This window comes from Diceros bicornis, chromosome 7, assembly GCF_020826845.1.
Source record: "Diceros bicornis minor isolate mBicDic1 chromosome 7, mDicBic1.mat.cur, whole genome shotgun sequence".
NCBI lineage: Eukaryota > Metazoa > Chordata > Mammalia > Perissodactyla > Rhinocerotidae > Diceros > Diceros bicornis.
This window is the reverse complement of record NC_080746.1, coordinates 43,416,470-43,436,603: the sequence shown is the minus strand read 5'-3', so window position 1 is coordinate 43,436,603 and position 20,134 is coordinate 43,416,470. Positions and strand designations below refer to the sequence as shown.

At 40.1% G+C, this 20,134-nt stretch overlaps 1 protein-coding gene across 1 annotated transcript; it reads right to left on the bottom strand.

Moving 5' to 3' along the window:
- Window positions 1–69: 69 nt before the first annotated feature.
- LOC131408549 (tripartite motif-containing protein 77-like) lies at window positions 70–8,049 on the bottom strand. The gene is made up of 6 exons (XM_058545426.1): window positions 7,648–8,049; window positions 6,851–6,946; window positions 3,462–3,692; window positions 2,952–2,974; window positions 2,004–2,101; window positions 70–688 (listed from the first exon to the last, which is right to left on the bottom strand). The coding sequence occupies exons 1-6, from the start codon at window positions 8,047–8,049 to the stop codon at window positions 195–197; spliced, it is 1,344 nt and encodes a 447-aa protein (XP_058401409.1). The 3' UTR covers window positions 70–194.
- Between the last annotated feature and the right edge of the window lie 12,085 nt (window positions 8,050–20,134).

Genomic DNA, 20,134 nt, shown 5'->3' with positions numbered 1-20,134 from the left:
TTGCATAGTATTCTGATATTATTTCTATTTAAAGAAAACAAATTCATACACTTAACATTATCAGCCCTTTTGAAAATAGTCAATATGTTTTATAAAGGAAGAAGAAGTTAAACAAAATCAAGTAGGCACTAACTTAGCTATCGTGGGTGTTGGCAATCCTGACAAATGTGGTCAGGTTTCTGCCCTGTCCCTCATTATGGGAGTCCAGAGCAAAGAAAAGGTTTGAGAGGAGAAGAGAAGGAGCACGAGAGGAAACTACAAATGAGGGAACTATCGGCCACGTTAACAAAGCTCACCGTACCACATTCGTAGTCCAGGAACACCCCCACATAGCCTAGAGGCCTTTCTACATACTGAGGTAACAGCGGGGAAGAGGTAAAGAGACTGCACCCATTGTCGTCTTTGACACAAAAAAGTAGAAAGATTCCCTCTGAGTCAAGGACCATGTCATTCCTCATTGTCCAAGAATCATTACAAAATCCAATGACCCAGTTGCAACAGTCCCCCACATACACCTCCCAGTAATGTTGGCCAGAAGTGAATGACTGGGCTCCCCAGGCAAGAAAATATTTAGATCTTGTTGGATTATTGGTAACCTCAGGATGATTAGCACCAAACAGAAGACGTCTCAGATCTTCAAACAGGGGGATGTGACCAGTGACTTCTTCATTATCCAAGGAAACATACACTGCAGGAAGACGGAAACAGACACCTTAACAAATGGTGTTATAAACTCCTGATAGACATGGGCTTTACCTAGCGTCCAGGTTTGCTAGCTTATCACTGGAAATGGGCCAGGACAGTGAAAGAGATCTAGAAATCCACCATAGCCCAAGGTCTGTAGGTCTGTCTTCATAACAGGAAAGTCTTTAACTAGACATAATGAGAGAAATTAATGAATTTTCTGGAAATATATAAAGAAGAGAGAGATTGCTAAGCTCTCTCTGTTATTTTCTCTGAAACATTTGAAATTAGGAGATCATTAATAATTCACAGTCAGTTACAAAAGTAGCCTGCCCATCTCCTCAGAAAATATACAATAATACTAACTAATAAGAGAATAATAATAAATATTATTATTACTCCTAAAGAGTGATCACTTTGCCTCAGATTTAAGGATTTTTCACTAAAGCATGCAAAACTAAAATAAAGTGAAAGAAAAAATGATATTGTTTTAAGAAGTGGTTTCTTTGTGAGAATTTTCTGCCAGCATATCTTTTGAGAAGTAGAAAGATAAATCTACTGAAATATAATATCAGCTTACTTTGTGGATGTTGTGTATAAGCATGCATTTTATGTTTTTAATACGTTGATTATACCAAGTATTTTTATATTAATGTGAATAAACTATGCTCTTTATAAAGTGCATTTAGGGGCCGGCCCCATGGCGTAGTGGTTAGGTGCGCACGGCTCCACTGCTGGCGGTCTGGGTTCCTATCCCGGGCATGCACCGATCCACCGCTTGTCAGCCCATGCTGTGGCGGCATCCCACATAAAGTGGAGGAAGACGGGCACGGATGTTAGCTCAGGGCCAGTCTTCCTAGCAAAAAGAGGAGGATTGGCATGAATGTTAGCTCAGGGCTGAACTTCCTCACAAAACAAAGAAATAAAAAAGAAAAGATGTAGTGCGTTTATTTCAAAAAGTTTTAAAAACAAAAGTTAAGTATCTCACTAAGTATCTCACTACCAACCATAACCACATTTACCTCAAACATGGACTGTACATGCAGATTTACATGTTTCACGTGAGCGGGTAACACTATGCGTCAGCATGCTGCAGGCCATCACATATCTTGTCTTACTGTTTACTTCCAGACAGCTTATTACAATCTATCAAATTTGGCTTTTCTCCAGATATCAGTTTTTTCCCACATACATTACTTTTCTATAAAGGCAGAATTGGTAATAAAAGTTCCCAGAAAAGAAACCATAGATTGAGCACTGCGGAAAGATTACTAACAGAAGGGAACGTGCAGCTGTATTACCAAAAGGCTGCCTGTTACCTTGGAATCGGGTGAGCCTGCCTATCAGCCCAGTGATGGGCCATGAACTGAGCTGTGGGTCCACAGGTTGGGGCACGTGCAGCTGCACCGACTCACTCCTGCAAAGAAGGACACTTAGTTATTCTTGCTGAGATCAAAGATTTCATCACAATGATTATATCTACTTCCTAAGGAAGACACTTCTTTAAAATCCTCATAATTAGGACCAGGGGTTATGAATGTAACTACACGAACTAGGAAATGAAGCAAATGTTGATTAATTTTATGAATTAAACTAAATCCAATCCCACCTCCTAACACTTCAATCCTAGCACACAATTCAAAGCAATCATGACTGTACCTGGTTTCTCTCAGCCAATCAGAGAGCTATGCACAATGGTCCCAAATTGAGGACAGTCAGGAAGGGCACTTTGATTTTTAATCCACACCAGTCACGACTGAAATGCTCAGTGTCTATCTAACCACAGCTAGAGGGTGAGGAGCTCAGCTTGGGCAGGGATTCTGCTTCCGAGGACCCAGCTTCACTTAGTGCATCAAACAGACTTTGCATTTGAAGCTGGAGGCTGCCATGTGCTACACATGGAAGCCCCGAACCCTTGATGATCCTCCCTATGCCTGTTCTCTCCCTGCTCCCACTGTAAACTTCTCTGAAATACTTAATCCCCCATAATCTTGTCATGACTTTGGGGCATATCTTTAATGTGTTTTCACATTTCTAAAAATTAAAATCAGGAATGGTAGCTGTCTTCATGCAACTTTTGCCCAGAACCCTGCAAATAGTATGTCTGCCCAACTTCATCTTAAACAAAACAGCAAAACCTTTCGAGAAAGGAAAAAAATGTATTATGAAAGAGGTTATATTATCATACTAAATTACGCTCCCATTTCAGCATCAACAGTCTGATCACTGTTACAATTCTCAAACCTTTAATATAGGGGCAAACTTACCTTTTCAACGTGTTTTCAAAATGCTGTAAAGAGAAAAACAGACAAGATAAAGACTTAGTATACATCACAAGATGCGTAGTGGAGACTTAATGTCTTATTCCCAAGGGTGCAATAACCCAAGTTTTAGCAAATCATATCATGTACGTGGAAACAGAAAGGGAAAACGAATCGTAGATTGCCACATTTCTCCCAAATTCCCAAATTGTTGCCAGGTCCAGATACATATCCATATATCTTCAGACAAGCTTCTCTGTTGCAGTAGTTCAGTAGTTGAATGTGTATTTCGAGAATTGTAGAAGAAATTATTCTCTAGGACTTTTTTTTTACCTACTTTTTCACAAACCTTTGTTGTTCTTGTGTATGGCAAGAATGACCCTTGGTCGTTAGCATTACCCAGACATGTCAAACCCTTATCACAGCATCAGAAAGCCTCATTCCAAACACGTGACGGAAGATAAAGAGAACATGGGCATTATCTAAGCAGCACCTCGACTCTCACTCAGTCCTTACCTGGAGCAGCTCCATGTCTGGTTTACGGCACATTTCCTTGAGCTCCTCATACATTCCTCTTAGGAGTTTCCCCTTTAGGTCCATGCTGTCTTCACTTTGCTTGAGTTGTTGCAAAATCTCTTTGCTTTCCTTTTCTATTCTCTCCAAATGACGTTTCTCCTCCTTGTAGAGCAATTGACACATCTTCTGATATTCAGCATGGATCATCTTCCTCCGTAGAGTCTCATAAGCCTGAAGTGACAATGGATTAATTAGATCATATTTTCAGGCTGATTTTATCCGTGTCTTTTTATCTACCATTTGTCTTCTGACATTTAGCAATTTGGTACATTCATTGAAAACAGAAATTCAGGGACTCCTTTCTTTTTTTTTTGGTTTCTTCCTACTCATTTGTTTGTTTATTTGATTGTACCAGAAGCCAAAATCTTGACTTAAATTACTACTTCCTCAAATATCCACGTTTTCTTAAAAACGGATACTTGTGATTTAATGATTGTCTTATATAGTACTACTCAATCTGTTTGGTCTCTTTTATCCTCAGATACTTTACCTACAGACTGACTCTTTGTTTTCAGGAGATAATAGGAAATATCATTTCGTGGAAGAAGATAAGACATTTCTAAAATTTTTACTTCCAGGGCAGTAAACTGCACGCAAACCAGACCTTGTGTGTGTGAGTGTGGCTTGACGCTTCCTGTCCAAGACTATGCACTCCATGCCTTAGCTGACTTCTGCACTATCCTTAGAGAAGTTGGTGAATAGACAGCCACCTCCCAGTAGTAATTCCCTGCTGCACACTCTTTTCTCATTTCCTCTTTCACTTCTTTCCTCTCAACTTTTAAACATGGATTATTTTATCACATTGTTTTGAAAACAAAATAAAATATCCACTATTGATCCAATGTCTTTATTTGGCTTTTGTGCTGTCGGTTTTACCTCCAACAAAGCAGATTTCTTGATCCCAGGTGTACATTCACTGTACTCACTTACGAAACTCTCAATCTTTCTTTCTTCAAATCAATGAAATCTCTCTTCCATTCCCAACATTTTAATGAAACCACACTCTTCATTTCACCAAGAACCTCCTTTGCTAAAGCCACATATTTTTTTTATGCATGTTACTAAGAAGTTCTTCATATTTCACCAACTCTCCTTTCTATAAAACTCACATACCGCGGGCTTCAAACAAATCCCTCTCTCTTAGTTTTCCCTCCATCAATTTACATTCACCAGCTCCTGTCTCCCAAGTGGACCCATTAATACAGGGACTCCTCAAGTTATCTTCCCATGTGAAAACTTGATTCTTTTCTTTCTAAAAACTCTCATGCGGTATCCGTCTATTATAATGCCTAGAATATGCTGACAACTGTGAAATGCCCCTGTCCAGGCCAAATCGTCCACAAAAGTCCAACCGCATTCATCCAATTTCCTACTGTGTATTTCTGCTAGGATATCTCACAGGAACTTAAAGTGCGGCGTTTCTCAAACTAAATTTATCTTAACCGAAACCAGCTATACCTCCTCTGTTTCTAACCTTAGTGATGCTCCAATTTCAAAGTGGAACCCATTTCATTTTTTTATTTTACTCTTTTAATATTCCACATCAAACAAATCACATTTTCTGACATTTTCTACCATAAATAATATCTCTTGAGTCCTTTCACTTCCCATTATCTGTGATCAACCCACTCCTAATCTTTCCTTTAAAGAGTCCTCACTTATCTCCTACTTGCTTTCTTGACTTTCATTTTGAAGTCTTCCACTCAATATTCTCTCTAAACTACAATCTGAATGAACTTTCCAAAAAAGTATTGTGATCATATTTCTTCTTTGCTTCAACTCCTTCAGAGGCTTCCATTTGTATTCAATATAGTTCAACTACTTAGCATATATTAGATGAACCTTCAGTAAAATGACACTGAATTATCTGTCCCCTTACTCTGTGCTCCACTCAGATCCTTCTCTTCATCACACCAGTCATAGGAAATGTCAGTGCCCAAACAAAGCTGTGGTTCATCTTACATGCAGGTCCAGCACTTAACATGCTTCACTCAAGGCTACTTCTCATAAATGTCACACTGAACTTTTAGGTATGACTGCACATTTCTCTACTCTCACTCATTCTGCTTCATATCAGGAGCTTCACAATGGAGAACAAAAGGCAAGTGTGGTATGGAAAAACAATAAGTTTAGTTTGAGATGTATTAAGTTATCTCTTCCTGAAAAGCTATTTCCCCAAACAGCCATGTGCCTCAATTTCTGACCTCAGGCAGGTATCTGCCCGAATGTGATTTTCCATAGTAAGTCTTTTCTGATTACCATACTTAAAATTTAGTTGTGTCAAAGCTACTTTCTCTATTTACCTTTCCTGTTGTATGTTTCTCAAAAGCAACTAGCACAAGGGATCATACTATAAATTTTATATTTTGACTTGTTAATTGTCTCCTGACACTACCTCACAAGCTCCTTGAATGCAAGAAAATCTGTTCCTTTTGTCTACTTCTATATTGGCTTAGAAGAAAATTAGTAAGACACAGTAGGCACTGGATATTTCAAAGAAAAAATGTTAAGTTATATCTTTAAGGATACCACTTTTAAATAATCAAGAGAATTTTGTTATAGCTCCTTGTCATTCACACAGCCCCATTTTGATTCCTTTATTAATGGTGAGAAGTATCTTTAATATTGTTTGTTTATATATTTCCATCAGGAAATCTTTACTTCTCTGATGAGCATATAGATGTACTCTTATTTCACCTCTCCTACTATTGGTGTTCAATTCATATTTTTGAATCAACAAAGGATAGATTCACATTCCTCAGCCGTGGGTTTAAGTCACATTTTGAACTGACCCGTGCTACACTTCCAGCTGTATCTCTCCCCACTGCCCCTTATACGTGAGTTAGCCAATATGAGTTTTGTAAAATCCCAACTTCCCCATGATTCCTCTAGTTTCTAGTCTTCAGTTCTCACTTATTTACCTACTGGATATCCCCATGAATGTCCAATTTCAAATCATCCTTTACCATCAAAATAATCAGTGAAAATCTTCCTCAACATTCAAAGATTTTTTTTTTTTTACTTCTGAGAAACCCTGTGTTTATCTCATCCACTAATTATTATATCCCATGATGACAGTGATTTTTCTCCTCATTTTGGTGTGTTGTAGTGTTCTTCAGCAAATAAAGCCTTTTATCTGGATATTATGATTACAGTCTATATCCTAACAAAGGGACAGACTTCTCTGTACATGATTAGATGGACCTCTTTTTGCTATCGGTTAGTCACTCACAGAAGACCATAGACATTACGATTTTAGCTCAAGTTCCTATTGTACAATCACTATGTGTCCCAAGCTGGTGCTGAAGGAAACAGAATCCCTTACTTACCTCCCATGTACTGATTTTGCTGGTTTCTCTGTTGAGATTTCTCTCATTTTCTTGTATCTTTTCCCACACAGACCTCATTTGATTCAGGAGCTTTTGCTGCAAAAGAACCATAAATATGAGCATCAGAGAAGCTGATATGAAAAATATCAGATCCTAACAGATGTAGAGGGGCAGAGAATGTAAGACAAATGATCACTAAAGAGGGCAAAGAGCCAATGCATTTTCATTGTTAAGCTCAATTGTCAAATATGGGAGATTTTTTTTCACCGTAGAATAAACCTATAGTGGTAATGGACGTTTAACCATGGAGCAAATTGGCCCTCAAGCTTTGCCACCTAAGCAATTTTTGTTAAGTGAACCTTGTGTCGGATTTTAGTTATTGTGATGCTACTTCTTATCTCCTACTATCCTATTTTTTAGCTAAAAGACAGTGTTTATAAATAGACTCCATTAGATTAGTGTTTTTGTAATCATGGTTATAGTGGGCAATAATCATCACTGGAATTAACAGTTTTGTCGACCTTGGTTTTACACTGAATTATCACAATTTCAACCATGATCAACATCGTCATGACCATCAACTCGCGTTGTAAGATTTTAAACCGTAAATATGTAAGTGCTCTAAGATTGAGAACGCTCTTTCTTCAAAAGTTTATTGTAGTGCTTGGCTCATAACACTAGTCAATATCTGCTTTATATGTCACACACAGGAATAATGTTTATATTCATTTTCTTTTTCATAATCTCTCGGATAGCAGATCCCACAGATTCAAACTTCTCTCACAGCCATCGCTTACCCGGTATTCCTCAGCGATCCAGTCAGTGGAACAATGTCTGTGAGCCACGTGCTCCTCAGCCTTACAGCAGAGAAAACAGAGTGCATCCTTGATAACCTCACAGAAAAAGTTCTTTGTTTTCAGGTGTATCTCACACATCTGTTCTGCAGAGCGTGGGAATTGGTAGGGTCTTGCCCGTCTGGCAAGGAAGACCCGTGTCTTCAAGACAATGTTGGTTTTAAAGGTCGTTTGATGTGATGTTTCCCTGCACACAGGGCAGCGAGGAGGACGTGGGGCTTGCTCCCAGCAGACACAGAGACAAGGCATACAAAAGCTGTGCCCACAGCCTATGGTGACTGGGTCTATGAAATAATTCATGCACACGGAGCAGGTCAACTCATTCTGGAAGATGTTGGAAGCCATGTTGCTAAGGAGAGAAAAGAAAAGAAAGAGAAAATTATTTTGTCAAGGGCCTTCAAAGAAGTGCACTTTCAAAACCATTAAAAACACTAAGGAGCATGAGAATTATTCCTGTTTGTACAAGAACACTAGTGTGTATAGCAGGACAGACTATGCATTGCTTATCACAGACAGAGGATGCTGAGGAAGAGAGAGTCCTCATATGCCAGCATATTGATTTGTCAAATATAGCCTTCCCATCAGAGTTTCAGCTCCCTAGTACAATTCCAATGTGTTTATTTATGCCCTCTCTTCTAAATGGACCTGGGAATCAGTAGTTCAGATCCAATGCCCAGCCACAGAGTGTGGGTCATATCTCACCTAAAGCCATCCTTCTTATCCCTTTGCCATTAGTTATATGGCCCTTTGACCCTATTTGGCCAATGAGGTTTAAGGAAATATTATTAGGAGGATCTTTAAAAGGTTTATTTGCTCCTGAAAAGAAACATAACGAAGACTCAACTGTTTTATACTCCTCTGGACAGTGTTTGAACCTGATGCATGAAAGTGTCTTTTTCTTTTTTTTTTTTTTTTGGTGAGGAAGATCAGCCCTGAGCTAACATCTGTTGCCAATCCTCCTCTTTTTTTGCTGAGGAAGATTGGCCTTGGGCTAACATCACTGCCCATCTTCCTCTACTTTATATGGGACACCGCCACAGCATGGCTTGCTGAGCAGTGCTTATGTCCGCACCCGGGATCTGAACCTGTGAACCGCGGACTGCTGAAGCCTAGTGGGCGAACTTAAACACTACGCCTATCGGGCTGGCCCCAAGGTTATCATTTTGTCACCACAATGTGCACTTGCCTAGAGACCAAAGCAGACACCCTGAGGATGACAGAGAAATGGAAGACCTGGGTCTTGGATGACGTCAACAAGGCATTAACCAACTCTGCGACTGACAATCAATAAATGTAAGAGGAATTTAGAAAATAGAAAAATCACATTACCATCATCATAATTAGTAATATATTCAGGCAAGAATCGTCAGTGGATGTGAAAACCACTTGGTAAAACAGTATCAGCACAAAGATTACTTGTTAATAAGTTCTTCACTTTATTATCATCAAGTAACATGTTAAATTATGTATTTAATTAAAAAATATGTACTTTCAGTAACCATAGATTATGACTAAATATTTTGTATAATTATATGGTTGCTATTATCTTCCCTGTCTGTGAGAACTTGAACGAGAGGGATTGAATATTTTCAAGGCTGAAAACTTATTTTTGGTCCAAAATACATCAAGTCAACAATTGCTTTATTGAACAATTATAAAATCAGCTTCAAGGTACCTCTTTGAAAAATGGGTAGCAATGAGGTGACGATGCCTACAGATATATTTATAAATAAAAGTTTGTGAGGGGGATTTATGGACTTCCAATGATGACCACAAAATTTCCAATGATATAGTACATAAAGCCATTCACTCAAACGTGCCTAGAATGAGGAGATAGCTTGAGCTACAAGGAGAAAGGTTAGATTAGCCCCATGTAGAATGGGTTAGAAACTGCCACGAATTCATTATGAATATAATCATTTCTAAATTGATAACATTAATGATGATAATATTAAAATGATAATAGTAGAAACTAATATGTACCCTTTACGAATTCTAGGCATTGGATTAACTCCTCTTATCTGGATTACCTACTTTAGTCTCCTGAAAAATATGATTAACTCATTTTCTATTTTTACCAAAACTTTCTGATGAGGAAACTTGACATAGTTTGAGTAAAATAAGTTACTTGTCTAAAAATCACACATTGAATAAGTGATTGATTCAGTACTCAAATATAGATCTTACTGATAGAAAAAAAAAAACTAAGCTTTAGTGTCCAAGATTACATTAAATCAAGCCAATTTACTGATCTCTAAACAGTAATCTATCATAAGATGTCACGGTAAATAAGACAACATTCTGGTACTCGTTCACTCAGAGTTTGACAGAAGATATAAAAAAAAGGAAATTGTTACAATGGAGAGATATGTAATGTGCTGTGGACACAGAGAAGAGAGAACCAGCTAATGTTTACTTTTGGTTACATTTGGTTAGCCATGCTAGACATACTGGCACTCAATTCATATAGTGAAATTTACTTGTCTTAGTGACCTGGCATATTTCGTTCAGAACATCCTCTCCTCACATTCTACCTTATTTTTAATAAAGTTGATTAAATTTAAACTAAATGTTGTATAGTTTGTTCAGGTCTTAACTACTACCTTCATTTTGAAAATTTCAAAGCAGTTGAACTTATCTCCTATATCAACACTGACACTTTCAAGAAATTAATGATAAAAAGAGATTAGCAATATACTCATAAGCCAATCAGACTCACTATCTAGAATTCTCATTCTCTGTGAAATGTTGTATACCTCAATTCAAAATGATTGTCAGTAGCAAATGACAATTCTGTTTTAAAATAAATGGATTTGGTTATACCACGGAGTTCTTATTTTCATACTAGGTGAATTCAGAGAGACCTCTCATATCTACAATTTCCTCATATTAAAGAATATCAGTTTCCTGTAGATCTCTCCAGTTGCCAAACACTTTAAAATCTAACTCTGAAAGATGAAATCCAAGGCTGAAAGTGAAAACTGAAGACACATCATTTTAAATGCTCAACCTAATGAGTGTTTTTTGAGTAATTCAGCGCATCGAATAGACCAGACTTCTGTATAGACATGTTATGCAAACATGTACATAAATACACACATACAGATAGGATAATATGAATAGCTTGATAGACATGGATAGATGAACTACTATCTATGGCAACATAATACAATTAGCATATATTTATTGCACCACCTAAAAAACTGCAAGCTACCTGTTGCCAATTATCTTCTGTACCTGCACAATTGTACATGAACAATCCAGTGACACAAAAAATAAGTGGAAAAATAAATAATCATATTAAGTCATGAAATATATAGAAAGAGGAGAGATTGCAACTATGTAATGGAGTAAGTTTAAAGCAATGAAATCAGGGCCGGCCCCATGGTGTAGCAGTTAAGTGTGCGGGTTCAGCTGCTAGCGGCCTGGGTTCGGATCCCAGGCATGCACAGATGCAACGCTTGTCAGGCCAAGCTGTGGTGGCGGCGCATATAAAGTGGAGGAAGATGGGCACAGATATTAGCCCAGGGCCAGTCTTCCTCAGCACACACACACACACACAAAAGATAAATAAGAGGAGGATTGGCATGGATGTTATCTCAGGGTTGATCTTCCTCACAAAAAAAATAAAATAAAATAAAGTAATGAAATCACTTCTACTACTAAATTCTTTGGCAAGCACCTAAACAAACAGATATGTGGATTAAAGTTCCCACATTTAAGAGAAAATATCAGAAATTGCTCTTATGTATGGAGTACTCACCTGTGGGTACTGTTAACGGGTTTTTCCATTTTTGTTCAGTAAGTATTCTCTCAAATTCAGTTCAAGGATTAGGTATTCACCTTCTGGTAGCAGTAAATTTCAGAGGTCTCCACAGCCCAGCCAACTCCAAGCACAATGGCTCTGGAGAAGAATGAAATGGGCTCTTTGCATGATGTTTTATAGATTCTCTGAAGACCACACCCATTTCCTCAAAGGGATTAGGTTATCATACCTTTGAAAAGGTATTGGCACTCTTGATTAGATTTTTGCAGAGTGGAAAACACACCCTGATGCCAATGATTAAATTGAAACCTCTCTAAATCTACTTAATCAAACGGCCACATCTAATCTCTAGTAAGAAGCCATGCCGTGAGTTAACCTATGTCATCCATAGTTTTGTTGTTTTTAAAATGAATGAACCCCCATAATGAACTTCATATCTTCTTTTAAGAAACTGTGTTTTAATCCTAATTGTATCAACCCATTACTACCCACTATCTTTGGTTATCTGTCGGAATCTACATGCATTCCTTCCTTGATACATCTTCAGAAAGAGAAATCATCCACATTCCATTTATCAACCCAGTGCAGTCAAGCTCTTGCCCCATAATGCCACTTACTGCTCTGGCAGAGATAGCCTTCTACTGTTTTATGGATCTTGACAATGTCATCTCAACATCAACTAAAATTCTCTGAAATTTTACACTTTTCATTGAGTCCTCCACGAAGCTCTTCCCTCTCAGTTTTTTTTTTTTCCTCTATTCTTTTAGGTAACACACTACTGCTTTTATCTTTTGATCTAAAACTGTACACACAATAACTTTTGCTGGTTCTTCTCTAAGGCTCTGCCTCTTTTCTTATTACCCTGTATATTCTCTCATACTCTCTCATGTTATTATTCAATACACATGCATAATTGAAAGATTTATGATATTTTGTGGATTTAATGACCACAAATTATGTGTATACTATATAAATGACTACTAAAAGGAATCATAGACATTTTTGTGAGGGAGATATTATATTTTATGTTAAGGTTAGGGCAACTATCAAAGTTTTCTTTATCTTGGTTGGGTTTGCATTCTATTCACTCTCTTAAAAACATTTTCATATTTAGTCAATGATGGATCATGGTGCTTCACCCAAAGAAGGATACTAGAAAGGAATATTTAAAACAGTCTATTTCCACTACATCAAATGATCAGTCATCACAAATCTACTCTTCTCATATAAAGCCATGGCTAAAAAAGTGAAATATATTCTTAAGATTCCAAAATTTTAATCTTTAATATCATCTTCTCTTGGAAATTACAGATTGAAAAAGAAACAAGATTATCTTTGATGTCTCCTTATTATCTTATAAGCCTCTACACATACAACAATTTTGTTAAAACTTCTAATTAGATGTGAGTTTCTTGAGGAAAAGATCATATATTAACTACGTTTGCAAGTCTATTGCCTCAGTTTGCAAGTCTCAGCCCTCAGTTAACATCCCATCGCAGTCCTCCTCTTTTTGCTGAGGAAGATGGGCACTGGATAACATCCGTGCCCATCTTCCTCTCCTTTATATGGGACGCCGCTGCCGCATGGCTTGACAAGCGGTGCGTCAGTGCCCGCCCGGGATGCGGGCCGTGAACTCCGGGTGGCGGGAGTGGAGCACGTTCATTTAACTGCTACGCCACCGTGCAGGCCCTCACGTGCTTTAATTGACAGCCTAAGCCTTCCCATCTCCAGAAGCCTCTGATGACCATGAGTCAAGGTGACATTTTGTGTAAGAGGATTTCCTCTTTTTATAAATTGTCATCAACTCAAGTGGTGCAACAGCAACACCTACAGCATCAATAATGTCACTGTCTCCCATCGAGTGGGTAGTTGAAGGCCATCCTGAAATGGGAACAGACACTTAACTTGGCCCAGTAGGACCTGTGGGATTCCGCTCTATTCCCTGCCCTGGCTACTGACGCTGCTAGGGCGAGAATCTCCTTCTGGATATAAAAAAATTCCATGCCAGATATTACAGGAAGCATTAGGTTCAATGGTATTCTTCTATGTGACAGGTCTTTCTCTCATCCTGTCCACTAATAGAAAGGTTAAAATTTAAAGATAATAATAATCCAATTGAAAGGTTAAAACAATTTTAAATAATAATTTCAAAACCTAAAAATACTCATTGGCCATGAGGGTATGGAAAAATTTTGATTCTAGTACACTTCTGGTAGGAACGTACATTGCTACAACCACTTTGAAATGTGGTTCAGTAGTATCTTTTGCAGCTGAACGTATGCCCATCTTATGACACAGCTAGGTGTGTAACCAACAGAAATGTGAACATGTGTGCACAGAAAGGGATGTACCAGAATGTTCTTAGTAGCATTCTAAGTAATAGCCAGAAAATGGAGCAACGTAAATGTCCATCAGCAGTAGAATTAAACTGTGATATATATTTATGTAATAAAATAAGCAATGATGAGGAACAACTATAGCTACATGCCACATCATAAATGAATCTCCCAAATATGCATTTGAGTGAAAGAAGTCACAAATTCAAAAGACTGAATAATGAAAAGCAATTAATGTAATCACCACATCAACAAACTAAGGAAAAAAAATCATGATAATACCAACAGTTACAAAAGGCATTTGACAAAATCCAACATTCATTCATATTAAAAAAAAAACAAAAAACACCTCTCAGTAGACCAGGAATAGAGCAGAGCCTCCTCTACTTAATACAAAACAACTACAAAAATCCTACAGCTAGCAACGTACTCAGTAGTGAAACACTAGATGATTTTCTGCTAAGTTCAGCAATAAGGCAAGGAAGTGTCCTCTCACCACTTATTTCAACATTTGTCAAAACCCATAGAACGTACAACACAAAGAATGAAGCCTAAAGTGGACTTCAGTTAAGAATAACGTATCAGTGTTTCTGACTAAAGTCCACTTTAGGGTTCATTCTATACTGTAGTTCATTCCATAATGTTGTACACATGAAACTTATAATGTTATGAACCAATATTACCACAACAAAAAAATAATGTATCAATAATGGTTTATTAGCTATAACAAAAGTAGTACGATAATTCAAGATGTTAATAATCAGGGAAACCATGGAGGTGTGTGTGTGTGGGGGGGGGGTCAGAAGGCATATGGACCTGTCTATACTTTCTGCTCAATTATTCTGTAATCCTAAATCTGCTCAAAAAATAGCTTATTAAATTAATTTAAAAGGTAGGTAACTATTCCATTTATATTAAGTTCATAAGCATGTACACGACGAGAGAAGTGAGGATAGTGGTTACATTTGAAGAGGAATTACTGGGAAGGGGCACAAAAATGAGGCTTCCCCAAATGTAGGCGATCTTCTTGTTCGTGTTCTTGGTGGTGATTACACAGGCGTTCTCACTTTTAAAAATTCTTTGAGTTGTGCTATGATTAGTGCGCTTTTATTTATGTTTATGCTGTGTATAAATATATAAAGTACAGCTGGTTGTGGGCAGAGCGGAAACAGGAAGGCGAACACGGACGTGTGGCCGCGAGGTCAGCGCTGCCCCGGAGGCAGGGGGACGGGGTCCCCGCGCTGCACACCCAGCGCAGTGGGGCTGGAGCTTAAGCGCCGCTCAGGGGACTCGCGGGGTTGGGTCTGGTCCACGCTGGCGTTTCAGAGACCAGATCCCTACACACCAGCTCACTGGGCTCCGGGTGCAGGTCAGAGGGACCTTGAGAGCTAGGTCAAGACTCCTTAAAAGAAACTCTCTTCCCAGAATTAACTCTTGCGCTTCCTGTGAGGCTCCTGGAACCAGCAGGGAATTTTGTTCACCAAACTTGCGGGTATGGAAATTTGGGGTGCATGGCAACCCTCCTCAATGTACCCCATCTCAGAAGAGTCTAGGGAAATGCTTCCCGGCTCCTTTACACCGCGCGGTAGCCAGGAGAACTCAGGAATCCGGGCGGCTGCTGAGGTATTAAATGGTCTGTGAGGCAGGCAGGGGCTGATATTCTGTCGGGAGGCGCTGGACCTGCACGCAGCATTCAGACTTGGGCGAGTTCCCGGGGTGGTTGAGCAAGAAGGGACACGGACCCGGCCCGTGCTGCGTGGACAGGGCCCGCAGGGCTAGGAGCCTGGTGGCTGCCCCTGGTGCAGTGTCAGGTGGACCTGGCGTCCTGACCTCCGTGCTCAGGCACGCCCCCCACGCGGGGGCTCTAGCTGCTAAGCGGTCTCTGAGCGGGCTCCTCCTTCTCCCAGGTCCAGAGGGGCGGCTCCAGGTTTCATTCAGCGGGAGCTCCCGGGGTCTCAGCGATGGAGAGGAACCCGAACCTGCGCCTGTGGATGGCAGGGAGGGAGACCAAGAAAGATGTTAGGGACTGCATGTTTGTGTCCCCTCAAAATTCATTTGTTGAACCTCTAACTCGCAATGGGATGGTATTAGGAGGTGGAGCCTTGGGAGGTAATTAGGCTTAGATGACGTCAAGAGGAAAGAGCCCCCATGATGGGATTACCGCCCTTTAAGGAGAGGAAGAGACCCCAGCGCTTCCTCCTTGTGGGCACACAGCTGAGAGGGCAGAGTCTGCAAGCCAGGAAGAGAGCCCTCACCAAGAGCCAAACCTGCCCGCACCTTGATCTTGGACTTCCCTGCCGCCAGAACTGTGAGAAATAAATGTGTTGTCTAAGCCACTCAGTCTATGGTGTTCTGTTATAGCAGCCCAGACGGAGCCAATTAAAAGAGAAGGTTTAATGGCACAGGGTCAGGGCTGAGGCCCAGGGAGATGCACGTGAGCACGAGGCCCTGACGCCAGAGTCTGAGCCACTCCTGCCCCCACTCTATTCTCCTGTCTCTCTTCTTTCTTGCTCTCTTCACTTTCCCCCCTACGCTTTGTCCTCTCTCATTTTCCTTCAAAGAACACAGAACTATTCAAAAGAAAAAAAAATAATTTAAATAATTTTCTAATCTTGCACTCTCCAATACTGTAGATTCCAACCACAAGTGATTGTTGAGCACTTGAAATGTGGCGCGTCTGAATTAAGATGTGCAACCAGTATAAAATACACATCGGATTTCTAAGATTTAGTAGGAAAAAAGAGTAAAAATCTCACTAATAATTTTATAATAATTACATACAGAATTTATAATTCTTTGGATATACTGGTTTAAATAATCTATGGTAAAATTAACCCCACTTGTTTATTTTAATGTTCTTAATGGGGCTACTGGAAAAGTTTGAATTACATATGTGGCTCCCATTGTATTTCTATGGGACAGCTTTGGTCTAGTCAATGCACACTCACTGTTTTCTTGCTATGGCTCCTATGTCCCCCAGACTTGAGTTATCTTTCTGTCTGTCTCTTCTGCTGTTATTTATTTCTCAGTGGTGTGGGATTGAGAACACACCATGTGTTAGCACACATTTCCTCTCCTGCCGGGTGTCACTGCACCGGGGACTGGGCAGCTTCCCCTGCGTGTGGCTGCTAACCCTCCCCAATACCTCCTGGTAGGAGATATGCTGCTGGGCCTTTCGGGGATCCACGTGGATTCTCAGATAGTGCTTGCAGAACGGGGAGCTTTGAGCAGCATCGTGGCACACTCCTCTAATGTGAGTAGAGAATAATTAGTGAACATGAGGGAGCTGCTGTCCTTACTGTCCGAAGATTCCACTGCGAGCCCGGAACCCAGTGGCGAATGATGAAATTGATTGTTCCATCTTAAGGACCTGGTGAATGTGCGGGTTAGGAAAGGACTTGACGGCAGCGAGGAAAGGACAAGGAGGCGGCTCTACTCTCGTTTCAGTCACCCCCCGCCCGTCATTCCCTCCCTGTAGGCAGATGGAGTCTGGAGCCTCACAAGTCAGGGGATCTGAATTCCGGTCCTGCTTCTGCCACCCGCTTTCTCTATAATGAGATGCCCCACTCTCCCATTCGGGTCTCAAATTATGAAATAAATGAGTCCCTTTAGAGGTGGCATACTTTAGGGTCACCAAGTCTTAATCAAGCCCTGAGGACAGAGTAAAGGTGGATATGGGCCAGGACAACGCATTTTGTAGGTGAAGAACCCCTCTAAGCACCTGGAATTTTGAACCTTTCCTCATCCCTCACTGCTTCTGTTTTCAAGAAGAAAGACTGGTTTTCCAGATTTGAGATTGCTCTTTCCATTCCAGTGCCTCTCAGCCTAGCTCTAAGCTCCTCTTCCAACTGTAGTCCTGTATCTGATCACCCGGTTCATCCCCCCGTCTGGAGTCTTCTGCTCTTTGCAGACGAGGCCCTTGTACAATGCCTAGGTATTCAGCAAATGTTGCATTAATTGAAGCATGGCATAAAAGCTTAGTGTTTCTGGGTTAGTGAACTGTCTGCTTCCTTGACATTTCTAGAAAACTGGCTTTGATTAATTCCTGAGAAGTTGAAAATATATTACTACAAAAAAGTTCTGTAATGAATACCTTTCTAAAGCCAATATTTAAAATTTCTTTGAAATTTTAGTTGCTTACTTGTTTTATTTGCTCACAAGGAGAGACACTGCACAATTTCCTTTCTGTGCTCATCAATATTCGTTTCTTAAATAATAAATTCTTTTATGCATCCTGGCCTCTGAATATCCCAGACTATCTTTTTTCAGTATCATTCAATTTTTTTTTTTTCTTTTTCTGTGAGGAAGATCAGCCCTGAGCTAACATCCATGCCAATCCTCCTCTTTTTGCTGAGGAAGACTGGCCCTGGGCTAACATCCATGCCCATCTTCCTCCACTTTATGTGGGACACCGCCACTGCATGGCCTGACAAGCTGTGTGTCGGTGCGCGCCTGGGTGTGTTGGTGCGCGCCTGGGTGTGTCGGTGCGCGCCTGGGATTGAACCCGGGCAGCCAGCAGCAGAGAGCGCACACTTAACCTCTCTGCCATGGGGCCAGCCCCTCATTCAATTTTCTTGTCTTTCGTTTTCCCAGTTTTATTATCTACACTTCTACAAATCCAGATATTTTTTTTCCTGAAATCCTGTCTAATAGGAATTTTGTGTGAAATGTAAACTGTTACAAGAAAGGAAGGGAACCACTTGTAACCGCCAATTTTTGTGGAGAGCTTCTGTCTTATCCTTCCTAGAAGTGTATTTTCTTTGTGTCATAATCTCTAATACTTGGGGGAAAAATGTTGCTTCTTCTTTTTTGCATTGGCTTCTCTTTGCACATTAGAGGCTCACTGTCAGCTAGTATTTAATTTTTAAAAATCAGCCTAATGCGCTGGAGACAGGACGTCAGGGCTGATGCTTATCACGAGAACTCTCTGGGTTTTGCTTTCTCTGCCTCTTGCTTCACTCTGCCCCAGCAGCTCACACAGGACAGGGCTGGGAGCCAATTCACAAGTTTCGTTTGTTTACACAGATGTTAATTGAGGTCTCTCTGCTCCTTGGCAGAGTAGAGCTGCCACGTGCGGGCATGTTCTGGTCACCGCAACATCCTTGATGCCCTGGGTGGCCTCGTGTGTCTCCCAATGATGCACACACACTGGCACACTCGGCGTCCTCGGTCTCTAGGCCCGGGCGTGGCCACCCTCTGACCTCCAGCTCACCCTTCTGCCTCGAGGTGAATTTAGGGGGAAGATTCTGCCCAGCACACCCAAACCTTGCCTGGACCCACCAGCCCCTCAGTCCCACTCCACCCTTCCCCGCAAACCTCTCTCTGCTCCGCCAGGAGAGCGAGACCGCACTCCTCCAGTCTGCAGCACCCAGGAGCACTAGATGCTCGTGCTGTCTAGGGCACCTGGGCCACAGCTTCGGGTTTGTCTGGTTTATTATGGTTACATTACAGTACTACTGATTTTTATTCTATGGTTAATAGATACAAAAACACCTATGGATATGTATAAACTAGAAAGAAACAAGTTAACAAACATCTGACTCCTTCCACAGTGAAGAAATGAAAACCTGTCTCATCCTTACCTCCAAAGCCCAGGGTGTGCCCCTGCTCACGTCCCAGTTTCTCCTGGTTCTCAGAGGAACAACTGTGTAGAAGTTTTTGTTTCGCATGCTTGCTTAAACTTTACAGTTTATGTGTCCATGACGCTCAGTAATATATTGTACAGTTTTGCAGCTTTTGAAATATACAGAAATATTATATAGTATGTATTTTTCTGTGGTTTTCTTTTTTACTTTAACAATGAATTTCTGAAATTTCTCCAGTTTGTTACATGTAGCTGTACTTGATACATTTTCATGCTATTATATGTTCTTTCCTAGGAATATGCTTCAATTTATCCATTCCACCGTGGATGCAATGGAGATTGATTCTAGGGCTTTTTTTTTTAATTATTATTTTTATGATTTTAAATAATGTTATAATCACTTCTGTACCTGATATACACAAGACTTGCTCTTGTCTAGACTGTTCATCCGGGAGTGACATTGTGCACTTCAGTTTTACTAAAAGTTGGTTTTCAGCAGAGTTGTACCACTGTACACTTCCAAAGCTTAGAATAATATCTCAGTTTGCTCCATGTCATTAACAAAACTTAATATGTTAATATTTTTACATGCTCATCTGATAGTAGTTATTGTCATTTAAATTTTATTCTCTGTTTACAAATGAGGTTGAGAATATCTTCACATTTATTTCTTCCTTCTCTTCCTGAGAAGTAACAGAGTCAAACATTTTTCTTAGGGGCGGGGACTGTATCTATTTTTCTTTC